This window comes from Apteryx rowi, unplaced genomic scaffold, assembly GCF_003343035.1.
Source record: "Apteryx rowi isolate R43461 unplaced genomic scaffold, aptRow1 scaffold_90, whole genome shotgun sequence".
Classification (NCBI taxonomy): domain Eukaryota; kingdom Metazoa; phylum Chordata; class Aves; order Apterygiformes; family Apterygidae; genus Apteryx; species Apteryx rowi.
This window is the reverse complement of record NW_020451205.1, coordinates 1,491,244-1,506,543: the sequence shown is the minus strand read 5'-3', so window position 1 is coordinate 1,506,543 and position 15,300 is coordinate 1,491,244. Positions and strand designations below refer to the sequence as shown.

Genomic DNA, 15,300 nt, shown 5'->3' with positions numbered 1-15,300 from the left:
CTATTTTTTTTTATATCAATGCTGAAATGTTTATATTGGAGGCAGATTTTTTCAGTTGTCTCTGGGTAGATTTCAAAACATGATTTAATTAAATAATTAGTGGTAGCTGCCTGTTGGCTATTAGTTGTCATCTTAAATTTATTTCAGGAACTTTTTTTTTTTTTTGCATGTACTTAAGGGCTGAAATTTTAGAAGTTGCGTGCCTTGAGCCCCAGTCTTTACACTGACCTGCCTGAAAGGGCCATCTCAAGCTAAGGTGTGTTTCAGGGGAACAGTTCTTCATGCTGCTGTTTTTCCTTTTGTCTGGGCAGACATGGGGGGGGGGGTGATTGCTGTTGTTTAACTCTTGTCCTGCTGCATTTAGTTTTTACTCTATAGTTGCCTGATAGTTTGTAAACTATATCAAGTCTGCAGTGAATATGTTTAAAGGGTTAAAGGAATTCAAATGCCAGTGCTGAAAGGAGAGAGAGGGCCTTATTCACAGCAGGGCCTGCGCAGACTTTCACATCTGCATAATTGAAGTGTCATTTAACTAAACAACAGAAAACAGCCTCTCTGATTTCCACGCGCTGAGACCGTAACTGTGTCATGCTTTACTGGACTGAGGCTTCTACCATGCGAGGCCAAATTTTCTTTACTAGTAAAGACTGGGCAAGCTGGTAGGTGTGTGGAGGGGAGGTTTCTAAGACATTTTGCTCCTCAGCCCAGCAGTTGCTGCAGAGCTGCTTCCCAGCCAGCAGCTGGGTGTGTCGACTCCCAGGGCCAAGGCGGAGGGCTGAGCTGCCTGGGCAATGTGGGCGTGAGGGAAGGTGCGGGTGAGGAGCCTGCTCACACCCAAGAGGCCATGCAGGTCCAGGTAGGCTCATTAGCAGGCTCTGAGCTGGCAGCTACGCAACCACTCTGCTCTTCAGATGCAGAGTGGTTCTTAGGCTTTTTAGGTCAGGCAGAGTGTTGGGACTAGTGTAAATGTGAATAATCTCCCCTGAAACCTGGAGCACTAGGGAGCAGAGATGTCCAAGCTGCTGCAAAGGAGCCCTGGGCAGAAGCAGTGCTGAGCTGGAGCTCGTAAGCCTGGCCAGAGCCCAAAGTGAGGAGCTGCTCAGGTATGTCTGAATCATACTTGCCTAGAGCTCCTAGTTCAGCATGTGATGGGTAGAGATGTCGTGGTTCTTGCTGTTGCAGGCTCCTGCTGCCTGGAAGTGAGCAAGTGGCTGGCCCTGGAAGAAATACAGTGTCTGCACCGGGAGCAGCATGAGCCACTGACTCTTCGTTAGCCAACTCTCCACCTGGCCTGAAGGGCAGGGAGAGGAGCTCGGGTAGGCTTGTGTCTTGTTCACCAGCACTCGCAGTAGTCCTCCTGCAGCACTGAATGTGAGGCCGCTTAGGTCTGAGCCCTGCCAAATTCACTGCAGTACTCAACTGCAGTGTACACACCCACAGAACATGTGTAAACGGAACCACTTTGAAGCTACTGTACATACTTTTAATTTTCTATATGCCTTGGTTATTACCAGTTAATTGCTATCTTTACTCACAACGTGTGTGTGTGTTTACCAAAGTAGGGCTGCTGTGCAAAATTACAGCCAGTGACTTAGCAACCTGCTGCTTTGTCTTACAAATGAGTTCAGTGGCAAGTTTTCCTCCTGTTCCAGTCCTGCTTTGAACCTTTAAAGGCCTGGAGGACTGCAGATGTGCCTTAAGTGGAGGCTGGTTAGCTTATTCTAGAAAACACAGGCACAATGAAACTTTTGAAATTACTAACTGATATGCAAACATGCTGTCGAGAAAGGGTGCAACTTTCCTTCATTTTAAAGCCAAAGGTACACAGCAGGCATCCAGCAGGGAAGAAAAAATGAAGCTGAGGGACTGCAGCTGATTTGCTTTTCACACTTGTATTTGTAATTTAATTACGTTGTGTGAAAGAGGCAGGTTAGTGTCACTGAAAATTGGACATACCATTACTGAGGACTCAAATCTATAGGTCATATCTACTCTAAGTGCCACTCTGGCTAGAACAGAAAGCTCTGAAATGTGTTATCCGTCATTATAGCAAGTTCTGTTCTACTTTAAAATTCCAATTAATTGCCTGAAAGAAGTTCTTTTGCGTTGTCCAAATCCTGAGCAATTGCATTTATTTTGCTTTTTTTTAAGAGTATTTTTTTAAATCAGTCTAAACTAGTTGTCGCAGCTGTCTACAGAAAGGTAATTGGTACTTCCTCCTGTTGTAATTGGCCACAAATCCACCATGTTGCTAGGGTGCTTTGAACCACACGTGCTCAGTGTACAACCTCTAATAGGAAAAAATGTTTTATGAAACTTAATCTTTTAAATGTGAGTGCTCTCAACTGACCACTTCCCTTGTTAATTTGTTCCAATAGTTACTCACCCTTATTGTTTTTAACAAACATGTGCCTTTTTTCCACTTTGAGTTGTCCGTTTTCAGCTCCCAGCCTTTGTTCCTTCTTATTCCTTCTCTGTAAAATTAAAAAATTTTTAGTATCTGGCATTTTATCTCCATGGATATACTTACATAGTAATAGCCTGTTGGTCCTTTTTGTAAGCTGAACAGACAGGGTGGCTTTAAGTCTCTCCCTATGAAGAGCTTTCTCCAGGATTGCCACACTGTTTGCGGCTTAGACTTTCCATTTTTTTGACATTTAGAAAAGGACATCAGAACTGGGGCTGAGGTTTGCCCGCCTGCTGCTACGCAGAAGTCATGACATGCTCACTTACTCCTTCATTTATGGAGTATGCAAAGACTGTGTTAAGCCTTTCGGCAACAGATGTGCCATGTTTTGGATCTCCCCAAAGCCTTTTCTAGGTTACCTGTTTCCAGAGATGAAATACCCCTCTTTCCTGTAGCTACAGACCATRTTTTTTGCTTGTGTTAATGCAGCTAAATGCAAAATTAAGTTGCATTTGATTGGCCCACCTTACTGAGCAATATATGTTGTTCAGTGTGATTGCCTACCACGCTGTTTTCCAGCGTGATCAGGAATGACTTTAGATTTGCTTTTCGGTCACTCGATGAAAGCATTAACCAGGCTGAGAGCAGTGATTTGAGCAGAATCTCACTGGAAACATCCCTGTGTGAGGGACAGTGACAGACTGTTTGAGATCTGTCAGGGAGACAATCCTAATCCATACGTTCATCACTTATTTTATATTGTAGCTATTTATCTGTAAACATCGCTTATATTATAGAGTACAATACCAGGTAATGCATCTCTAGATTTAGCCTTACTAAGCCTGGTTGAACGACAAGGTGTGTTTTTGATAGATCTTAATTGTGTGTTTGCCTTTTAATTCTTTACTGATGGATTTCTGACCCTGCTTTCAGATTCCTCTGCCTGGTGTCAGGCTAAGCAGCCTGTAGTTACCTGGCTCTTCATCTTTGCCCTTTTTGCTCCACTGGCCTTATTTCTCTATTGCAACATGTATTAAAGTGGGTGAGCCAACTGGCCGTTTTAGGTRAAGTATCTGGGCCTATCTTTGTCCTTTTAGATGATGATTACCGTTTTGCCCAGGTACTAACAGAATAGCAAATACATCATCCCACTTATTTAAATTGAGAAATATTTATTGAATACTTTTCTTTCCAACACCAGTACTTCTGTGGTCTGCAACAGTGATGGGCCCGCCGCATTTCTTCTGTTCCTCATGGATTAAAATTTCTCCTCTGTTGTCCTTATCTTTGTTAGCCATGTCTCCCCCCACCCCCTCTTAAGCATTCCTTATCAATATTGTATTCTCTTGCATCAAGTTTATAGCAACTACCTATTTTGTCTTTTTTTCTCCATATACATTGCTTTTATTTTTTTAATTGCTCACTAATATCACTGTTGTACTTCCTGGGTTTTTAGCCAAATTTTTCCTCTTTTTGTAATTTTTTAAATTTTCTTTTGTGTTTAGTTTCTTAGAAATTACATTTTTCTTTGTCAATTTCTTAGAAATAAGAGATTGTCTTAGAAATAAGAGTCAAGTTTACCCAATTTTTCCTTCTAGTTTTAGGATTTTTTTTAAAGCAGGGGTAGGAATGGAAAAAAAGTGTGTGTGTGTATACGTGGGTAGATATGCACGTACACTAACCCCAGACTGTCTGTGTGTAACCACCAGCTTGCAGGACACTAGTTGACTTTTGTCTTTAGCCATTATAATGTAGCCCAAAGTAACATATCCAGGATCCCATCTAGGGAATGATTTCTAGAAATAATTTTAGAAAAGTCAGTATCTTTTCATTACAAATGCACTTAAAAAGTAGCTCATCTGTTTCCTGGTATGCCAGGTAGTACTCTTTCCTTAGCTTTATTACTGTGTTCATTGGTACACATTTAGTAGCCTTTTTATTCTAAGCTATTTAATTCTAAAATTGCTGTTTGTTCTTTCTCCTACCTACTCCACCCTTTCTGAATAGGTAATACCCGGTAATTGCCAGTCCAGTCACTTAAGTCATTCTACTACACTACCCTATTCCAAAGCTTGTATTTCTTCTCAGTAGGAGACTGTGCAAACCCTTGTATTGTGCAGGAACGTTAAGAGTATGAAAAGGAACCACAAACCTCTTTGTATTCTCTCATAATTCGGTGCAAGTTATTTGCAACACGCTACATTTCAGATTATATTGCTTTTGCTACCTCATCACTCTTCATGTGTGATGGGAGCAGGGTACCCACGAGAGAAGTCTTCACCCTCTGTTTCTCCACCCCCCCTCAAGCCAGCTCCATCCCCCCTGTCAGACCTGGACGCACAGCGCAAGTTCACAGCATGGGGTTTGGGTTAGAATAAAACCTACAACACTGAGAAGCTGGAGCCCTGCCACCAGCAGGATCACTCCCTCCAGCAGGGCTCGTGGCGGGGGGGGAGGGAGGAGGTTCATGCTGCTGACCACAGCGAACCCAGGCAAGACGGCTTTCCGTAGGACGTAGCTTTGCAGGCCATAAATCTGAAGCGTACGGTGAAATATGGTCATGTCCAGATCTGTCTTTGTTTATTCAAGGGATCAGAAGAATCACGGAGGTATTAGAAATTTCTATACAGGATCCTTGTAGTCTCCCATACTTAGTAATTCAATGCGTGTTCATTCCTGCATTGATCCCCAGCCGCAGACGCTTGCCAGGGCTCTGTAACTCACCCAGCCTCCTGGTCGCAGCTTGCGTTTTTGCTCTCGCAACCCAGCGCACAGCCCTGAGCCTTCTTGTGCTACATGCTGCGGTGATGAATATGCTCTGTGCTGGCAGACCGGCAGGGCTGCCGAAATTAATGTTTCAGAAAGCTCTAAGGTGTATACACAGGTTCTTGAAAAGGCAAACACTGTCACTTTATTTATCCCCAGAAAAAGCCCTGTTTTACAGGCTCCTCAACAAAGTGCAGATGTCCAAACAGCTACGTGGAAGGTCTCCACAAACCTTGGCCAATTCCTGTTTGTTTTTAGTTGAAGTTCTACGTTGCAGTGCGCTGCCGTGGGCCTTGGGGCGCCCCAGGAGGTCTCGCCTCCTGCCACATGCCCCGGCAGCGATTTTGACGGCCCACCCTGCAGAGGAACCACACTGCTGGCATGTCAGATACCGCCCAGTGAGTACCCTGGCCCTTCTTGCACTTTCTGCCTTGGTCAATGCACAGGGCACCATCCCCTCTCCCTGCCACCCACCCACATGTGCTCTCATGTCCCTTGAGACCTGCTATTCAAACTACAGCTCAACAGGAGCTACTTAGCCCTAAGGGAGCACCAATCCTGTTATTCAAGTAGCAGGACCTTACCTGCACCCATCCTGTCAAACCATTTTCTCATCTTCCCTCATGCAGAGACGCTCTTGTCATTGCCAAGCATCTTGGGCAGCAGAGCCACGTTCCTGCCTTGCCTCCTGCTTCTCCTCCTCCCCCTTTTCCCCGTTCCTCTAGGACTGGTTCCTCAGCCAGCAAATTAACACAGCTTTACTGAGCAAGGAGCTATCTATTTAGACCAGCTGCAGATGTGACTGTTAGACAGTGGTTGCTGCAGTGAGCAGCAGACTCCCAGGCAGCTCAGCTGCACCTGCATCAGACCCAGCTGCCTCCCCACTAACCTTGACGACCTAAGGGCTGATGGCCAAGGCAGGTACTATAAGTTGGTCCACAGCACAGAGGGGAAGAGGTACAAAGAAAAGGAGGATATCCCATGCAGTTGCAAATTAGGAGTAACCAGAAAAGCCAAGTCCATCATTTTCCCCTAGCAGAGAACAAAATCAGGTCTACAAGATCAGCTCAGCCTGCAAGGCATCTAAAACTGAGGCACCCTGAATCTCATGAGCTTTGCCAAATTCACGGGAACACAGTGTTTCTGGGAAAGACTGCTTGGGTGAAAGCATTTTTTTTCAACTAATTTTGGATTCTGACTGCAAGCGTCCTAAGGCCTGGCCTTCAGAGGAGCTGAGCACCTGCTGTTCCCTCGACTTCACCAAGGATCTGGGGGATTTAGCATCTCTGAAAACAAACACACACCACCTCCCCCCAAACTCTCCATTCGTGTCATGAGACTTGTCTTCTACAACGCCAGTCCTAAGCAACACAGCAGCAGGCAAGACTCTACCGTCAGGAGCAGCAGTCCTAGTACTCACATACTCTGCCCTTGACTTAACCTGCAATGCTGCCAGTCCCCTGTCTCACATCTATTAAGCAGGAATCTGAAATATCTCTCAGCTCATTTCACAGGAATATTTAGGATTTCATAAAGCACCGAGCTTTGAAGCTGAATCCTTCCTTCCCCGATTAGCACATTTCAACACAAAACTTCCTTGAGATCTACCTTCTGCTGACTAGCACAGACAGTACAGAAAGGAGAAGCTGCTAGTCACCAGTTCTTATGTTTTAATTAGCTGTGTTATTCCTAAAGGATTACTGCAACAGCCAAGCTCTGTTGCAGGCTGCTGCAGCCAAGAACCAATTATATTAGCGTACTAGCTCTTTTGAAAAATAGGTAAGAAAGATGTGTATGGGCACATTTAATGTACAGCATTAATACACTGGTCATTCACATGCTTTCCCTGTTTGGAAGAACCCAGCATTTTCTTGTTCAGCAAGAACAAGTCGTGCAGCCTCCTGCTCGAAAGGATGTAATTGCTAGGGAGTATCTTTTATCAGCAGAGGCTCTGGTTAGCCTGTTTGTCAAAGAAACAGTCTCCCGAGGCACAGTAAATTGTCAGGCTCTCGGCTGCTGTGGCATTAAGCCAGAGTCATTACAGCCTACCCTGACAGAGCAAAGTCATTTATAGATTAAACATCTTAAAACAACTGAAAGCTATTAACCACTTTTTTCTGATTCTGCATGTTCAGTGGTAATCTTTCCAATTGGAAGCTTCACCATTTGCAGCTATGACTCAACCCTGGACTCAGCAAGGAGTATCAACACTTGACCATTTCTCGTTAGCAGGTGGTCCTCGAGGAGGAGATCTACAAAGCCAGTATTCCTTAAGTGAACAGAGTGGAATAGCCTTTCCTAGCTCTACGGAGACTGTTAATCACCTGATGTGTTCTTAGCCTAAAAAAAACAGGATTCTGGTATTCCTGCCTGCACCACATCTTTCAGCTGCATTTTAGTGACTGGATCAGCACTGGTATTTGGTTGCCTGTGCGTGGTTCTCGCACTACTGCTGACCAAGAACATGACCATTCAGCAGCAGCCAGCTACAGTAAGAGACTTCTAAGCCCTCAGACATCAGGCATGCCCATTAATCTGGTATAAATATTGATACATTGTTGGGCAGGTTTTTTCTTTTCCAGTTCTAACTTTGGAATGTAAACTACAGCCTGTCCTTCAGGTACAGCCCTGCGCGCAGAAACGCTGGAGGTGTCACCAGACAACACCCTTGCTGCAGATAGACTGATGCATCAGTTATGTGAGGTGTGAGGAAGACGGGGGGGTGGGGAACAGTATTATCTAGTCTAGTCAGCAGCTTTGTGCCTGGCTGCTGGTGTAGCTTCCTAAATGTRTTCCTGGAGTGGTGCTGGCACAGGCCAAGTGCCAAGACGGGCCCCTGGAGAGGCAGCAGGGCTGCTGGGCTCTGCTCGGCTAATTGCGTTTGAGCACAGCTTTTGACCATTGCATCTTTCTCGATCTCTGTGAAGACTGACACATTTCCATTAGCTCGTGTGGGTGTGGCGTTTCCTGCTGAGGCACTTTTCTATGCAAAAATGGAGGAACTGGAATATTTGGAAACTTTGGGGAAAAAAGGAGGCTGGAAGCGCTACTGCAGCGCTGAATACCGCTGCAGACACTGTCCCCTAGCCCTTCAAGCAGCTGTTCTCTCTGGGACCCAATGTGCTTGTGCATTCCCAGTCCATGCAAAAATACAGCTGAGGCTATGACACATGGAGCCAGTAGCAAGTTTAATAAGCCAAATGCAACTAATGGCTCTTGATATTGTTTCAGCGTATTAATAAAAAGGTATGGTTCAGGCAGTCCCTGTTCTCAGAGCTCATTTGCAATGTGTTATCTTTTTAAAGGTAAACAGAGCAAACCCAGTAAATCACAAGAGGATTACCCATATCTATCTGAACAGTATTAGTATTTCTTGGATCTTATATTTAGCATGGTCCTTTTACACTCTGGAAACAACAGTCCCAGTGCCTTTCTCTGATGGCTCAAAGTACTTAAGTGTTTGAATGAAGCAGCAAGTAGATACAGCCTTTAGATCAGTTTAATATTTAATGAGCAAGACAACCACATTTAGAAATTCAAGTCCCTAAGCTGTTAGACTGAGAGCTCTTAGCTGAAATTCTGGATTTCAAAGTTAGTGGTATCCCTGCTTGACTTTGAAAAACTCCCAAATTCAGAATTTTCCCCCAAACTACGCACTGGTGTACAGTCTGCCCACCTCAGCCCCTGGCTTGTGCTCCAAATGCAGTGAGTAAATAAAAACAAAAACCACAGAAACGCAAGGGAGAAGCATGAACAGAACCATAAAAACAGGCTGCAGAATGCAAATAAAAAATGCTGCTAGCACTGCATGAATGAGAAAATACAGTGTTTATTTTTCTACCGCCACCCAGTATGCACTGAACCTCAAGGAGCGCTTCCTTTCTAAAGCTACGACTCCACTCAGCCTTTCCTGCACGGAGCCGCAGAGTGACAAATCCATTTACAAGCACGTGAGTGAGGACAAGTGAACAACAGGAAAAAATGACAACAGTGAGTGGCAGTTGATACCAAAGCAATATTCACATTGGCTTGTTACCATCCCTGCAGTTGCTTAGAGGCCTGCTGATATTACTTTGTCATTCTGTTGACAGTCTCCTTGCACGCTCATTAGCATTTGGCAGTTTGAGCATTACTTTGCCATTGATTGAGCAGAGGGACGAGCTGCTTTTTTAAATGGTCCAGATTCTCTGCTGCCTTATGGACGCTCCCTGCAAAGCACAGCTACAGCCATTTTATGCATCGGAGAATCACTCCAACCTTGTTGTGTCCCCAACTGTCCAGTCAGCACAAAAGCATGAAAAGGACCTCGCCACGTAAGCCTCGGCAGCCCCTCATATTCTTACTAGCTCTGGAGGATACTGCCAGTCAGGAGAATGAGCCCAGCCCGACACTCGGGAGCACGAAGGCAGCGTGAGAGCAGCCCCTTGCACGACTTCCTTACTCACAGCCGAGGCTCTGGGCAGATCGCTGCTCTCGGCCTCGCGCTACGCTCCTCACCGCGCGATGCCGAATAACAACGAGCAGGTGGCAATGGCTGAATTTACTGCCTCATCTCTCTGTTACTGATTTACCTACTTCCTGAAGGAATCTGCCCATTGCTCTCACCCCGAAAAGCAGCCTTACTCGGCCATACGTGTCCCTCGTGTTCTGGCTGGCAAGTCATCACGCAACCTCCCTGCGCCAGCAGCTGCAGTAAGCAGCCGCTCCGTGCACTTTTGCCCTCATTAAGTATCACCCTCTGATGCTTCAGGGAAGCAGTAAACACCATTACTGAGCGGTATTGTGCAGGACTGGCTTCACCGCCGAAGGCTGGATTACTGTTTCATCACCCAGCTACTGGAGGGAAGATTAATCAATGGAGTAATTGCAGCCCTCTGAAATCTGTATGGTTAAGGGCCGTGTGGGTGCCATAGTCATGCGGCAAATCCAGCAGGCTCCCACAGCGAGCCGCCACCAGCACAATGTCACAAAGGAGAAGCCATTAGCGAGCAATTACAGTTCAGCAGGATTTCCCCTCTTCACCAAACCCTAATGAGAATAACCGATTCACAGGGAACTGCTGCAAGAGTGAACGAATAATGAGAGAAAGAAAGCGGCAGTTCCTGTAATCTGGACAGGATAAGAAGCAACCCTCTAAAGCAAAAGAAAAAAGCAATATGCTGGATCTCTGTTCCAAGCAAAAGACAGATATGGAGATTCTGCTCACAGTTATAGTAGGCATCAAACTGATTTTAAAAGCATGAAAGCACCAAGATAATAGTTGCTACAGACTGTATACATGCACTATGCCACTTCACTCCAGAAGTTAATTCAATTTTTGGGAAAGACTTTTGACTATTGCCGACAGGTCACTGCAACAAAACACCTTACTTACAAAAGGGCTGGTATTTTTGTATCACCTGCTAGTTCCTGGCTACCGTGAGCCTCAAAAAAAAAAAAAAAAGACAAATATTTCCTTGAAATAAGAACTTCCTCAAAGTCAGATTTATCTAAGCAGCTTATTTGATGTTTAACCTAAGGGCTCAAGTAAAATTAGGATACCTTTTCTTTAAAGTAATAAAAATGTAAGTGGAAGTAATCTGTATAAATGCTATTTTATATTTCCTAGGAGCACGCAACTCCTATAGATTCTGCCACGTGAAGAAACACTCCCCGACTCGGCCCTGCTGCAGCGCAGTGCTGGAGACCGAAGGCTGGGCCGGGTGAGCCGGCTGTTACAGTGACTCGCTCCCGCTTACGGCGCACCGTGCCCTAAAGCGCTAGCAGGAGATAATGGCACTCGGCGCAAGGCATTTCTTCCCTAAACGGAGAAGTATCCTATTACACTTACCTGCAATGGACAGACTTGTCTGAAACCGCTACTATAACAAGTAAAAACTAGTCAAAGAGGAGATCAGCAGGCAGAGCGCGGGTACTCCAAGGCCCGACGCTTTTGCTGTGCTCCAGCTGCATTGCGCCTTCCCGCCGGAGCGACGGCACAGGCTGCGGCTGGCAGCGATCAGATTCCCTCCGCGCGGCAGCGCCGGGGGACGGGCGCTCGCGCCCAGCACGCTCGGCACCCCTGGACGGGGCTGCAAGCACCTCTGAAGGGGCAGCAACCTCTTACCATGGCATCCACTTGCCTCCTTTTAACCCGGACTTAGCGCTTCTCAGTCGCAGCTGTGCATCAGAGCCATCATGGTTTCTTTGTACCTGCCTTTASAGAGCACATGTAATCTCTTGTTGCTATTTACACAAGAAGAAAAAGGAAAGCTTTTTCCTATTCCGTGTGGAAAATATCTGGCTGGTTGAGGACTTGATGTGTTTTAGCCACTGTGGTGAAATGCAGGGCTGGATAGAGATTTGTTCAGATGATACACTTCCAACAGTGGATTAGTAGCCTCAGTTTAATCTCTGTTTAATTAAAAACAAAACAAAACAAAAAAAACTTTAAACATAAACCACAGGCTTGTGGGTCAAGGACTAATAAAACAAGGAAGTTATGACATAAAAACATTATCCAACATTATTTCCCTTTAAAAGAGCACTGAAAAAAATCAAGGCTTTATTTGAATAAATGTTACACAACATTCTTTATCATTTACTTCTCAGCAAACCTTAAAAGGTGAATCATATTTTCCTCATTCAMGTCTACAAAATGAAAGAGGCATAGTGACCATTCAATATACAGACAAGAAGGTAGCACGGAGCAAAGCTTAAATATTAAGCAACTAAAGCAAAAAAGTGAAAAGCAATACATTACTGTAATTCTCTATCATTAGAATATCCCTGACAATTTCATTTCAAAATGAAAATCTGGTTTCAAACAAAATGGCTGCAATACTTTCTTGGAAAACAAATGCAAATACAGTTAGCTACCTTGTCTATTTTTATGCTATTTGCTTATATACCCATATTCTCCAATGCAGAGACCTGCATCTCTCTTAAGTGTTTTTTATATTTCAGCTGCTGTGCACAAGTGCTCGTGCAGGTGAGGGAATAAGAGCACTGGTCAAGAGTCAGATGTCACAGGCAGGCACTACTGGCTTCTACTTACAGCATCAATCACTTTTCAATCCCAATGTGCAATAACCCTGCTATTACAGTCTTGGGCCTTTTTCCTGAGCAGAAACGGTTTTGTGCCATGTTGTTTGGTGGCTTCTTTTTTTGTTTTTTCTTTTTATGTGTGGATAAAAAGCACTATTTATTAGGCCAAGACCCTAATTCATTATCCATACAATTGGGGTTTGGTCTCCAGAGGTAAAAGGCGAGCACACCAACTCACTACACCAGCTTATCTCCCCTTTTTTCAAATCCGATGTCTCAATCTTCCTAAATTCTAGTCAAATCTCAGGCCATGGACAGGACCAGACTGCTGATCCTCCTCTTACTATAGTGAGAAGGAAGAGCACTGTAGAACAAATATTAATCTCAAATTAAAAAAGAAATATATTTGTAGTTTATTACAAAAAATGGTACAATTTGAACCTACTGTACAGCATTAAATTTGTTAATTTGTTCTTTAAAAAAATTTTTTTAAGAAATAGGCAGTATGTATTCAATTTCTGATTTTATAAATAAAGAAAATACCTCTAAAAAAAGAACTTGAATAAATACTAAGGCTGAACTGCGTCAGTGTGTGTGCATCATTGATACGCATTTCCTGGACTTGGATCACTGTCCCACCACCTTCCAGCCTCTCACTTCCCTCCTCTCCCATAGTTTAAAAAGTATGAACCTGTTGCCAGTTTCAAAGCCAAACAACAGACTCATCCTAACTTCAAATTCGATGTTTCTTAATTCTGGCTCCATACCTGAAGGGCGTGAAATTGTCTTTGTGCTGGCACAGACACCTCCAGAAAGGTATCTTTGTTTTACATGATCTGGACAAAGACACTTTATTTTCTCCAGTTGAATCAGGATATTACTAAGGACAAAAAGAGTTTAGTACAAGTCTTTCCACTTCTATAGAAACAAAAACTTGACTTTTATTAGATTATGTGCACATTTTCCTTTCTTTCAAACAAATACTTATTTTCCCAGGTTATATAATGATCTTAGCAGGGTATTTATTGTAAGAAGTGATACTGCTGAGAAAGTGTGCACACAATGTCAAATAATCAGTGGCAAATAAATTAATAGTTAATAACTCAGTATTTCAACAGTGTGTCCAGCATTTACCAGGTCCACTGAAATAAGTATTACCAAACACCTTTTGGGGGAGGGCAATAATATGGATAAAACCCACTGGCTTTCTTATTTTGATTTACAGCTTATTCAAAGAAGTCAATGCAACTCAGATCAACAACCATCAGAAACACTAATAAAACCTTTGTTCTACTAGTTACCTATCTGAAAAATATTTATGTCCAAAGGAAAAATTAACCCATGATTGGAAATAGAAATGCCATTCCACTTAATCGCTGTCCATTCATGATTCCCATCTTGTTATAGTATCATAAGCAAAATGCTACTCTCTGTGTTGTAGCCCTTCTTAATGTTTTTCCACAATCCTCAATTCCCTAAGTGTTACAATAGCATAAATAAAATGCAACCATATTCACACAAGGAGCTTTCCCGTAATACAGAGATATATGGAGTTTGTGGTCACCGTCCTTTCCATCACCTCTGTGGGAAATATTGGTCTCATATAGCAGGACTGTTCATATTTTACAATACAATTGGTTTTGGACATGCTTTTGATCACAGGTCACAGCTCTTCTAACACCTGCACTAAATACTAACTAAGCCTCATAGAATGGAAAATTGCAATGCTAAAGTTAAGAATTAAAATAAAAGTTCAAAAGTTACAGTCAGCTTCCCAGGCAATTGGCTCCACACTGGCACCTATCAAAACATACAAACGTGACTGTCACATTACAAAAAAACCCCAGTTATTTGCAGTGATTCTTCATACTAATAATTCAAGTGGTTCCTTGCATGTAAGTGTCATATAGTCTTTAATAATTTCATGCGTCATTTATTGCAAAAAAGTTTTATAAAATATTTCCTAACATCTTTTTAAATTTTAAAGAAAATGTACATTAGGTACAGGTGACCTAACAGGGTATGAGGGGGTGCTTTAACATATTTCCCCCCTGTCCCCTTCAAAAAATGTTTACTACTTGGTGAAGATTTCAGAGGAAAAATAGGACAAGTTCAGTCTCAGATTTCTTTCAGTCCTGATGAGCTGGTGCTCTTCGTGGCAGTGTAGTGAGGTTCCATAAAAACAGCAGTTGACTAGTGTCTCTGAGCTGAAAAGGGGAGAGAAAGGGAAAATGGTTAAATGTCTTCCAGCATATATTGCAAAATAGGAAAACAAAATCTGAGATGGCCAAAAAAGCTACCAGTTCACCTGTTCAGTTTTGTGCACTGTGTGCAAAAGACAAAAGAAAAAAATATTTACATTATTATAAGACATATACAAGTGAACAAACTCCTCAGTTGACTGGAGTTTTTGGAGAAGCTACCATACTGATCTATGCTATGTCTCACCCCGTTTCAGCATCAAGAGAATTTTTAAAGTAGTTTAGAGATAGTTAAGGAAGGAGGGAGATTAATATACAAAGTCTCTACAATGACGTACAGTTTATAATATAAAACTAAAGCTGTCAGGGTAGCGGCWCTCTGAATGTGTCCTACAGCTACCGAGACCTAAAGAATGCAAGGGAGCACCCAAGCATAAAGCTGCTAATCATGTTTCTTTTCAATTATTGCTTATGTTTCCCCATTTTCCCCATACAACTCTAATAAAATAATGATCAAGCAGATAAAAACAGTCCAAGTAATAAGTACTGCATGGGACCACCAACAGTCAGTAACCATTTAGCATAGTACAGAGTTAGTATAGTCTGCACTGACTTGCCACTTCTGTAACATTGAAAACCAGAGTTAAAGAATAATATAAGTTGGAAGAGACCACCAGAGGTCACCTGGTCCAACCCCTTGCTCAAAAAACATACAAGGAAGGGTACAAAAAAGTTCCAACAGAAGCAGGCCGGCCACATTGATTCCTTTTACAATTCTGTTGAGCCTCAAACTGCCAACATTACTTTAGCTGTATATATACATTTTTCAGCACTGCCAACAGCATTGTGAACAACAGAGCACAGTGCAAATAAGAGACTCAGAACATTGGCATGAAAATC

At 43.2% G+C, this 15,300-nt stretch overlaps 1 protein-coding gene across 7 annotated transcripts in view; it reads right to left on the bottom strand.

Annotated features, from left to right (window-relative positions):
* Window positions 1–322: 322 nt before the first annotated feature.
* The window catches only part of PWWP2A (PWWP domain containing 2A), a 43,809-nt gene continuing 28,831 nt past the window's right edge, over window positions 323–15,300 (bottom strand). For 6 of the 7 annotated variants that reach the window (XR_003257765.1, XR_003257767.1, XR_003257766.1 and 3 more), the window contains one exon: window positions 8,184–14,406. Coding sequence is in view for 2 of the 7 variants with exons in the window: in XM_026091395.1 (XP_025947180.1) it covers window positions 14,393–14,406 (14 nt within the window). In the remaining 5 variants the exon portion in view is untranslated. Of the gene's footprint in view, window positions 2,475–8,183; window positions 14,407–15,300 lie in introns of those variants that run through there. The other variant, XM_026091396.1, reaches the window with a different exon arrangement.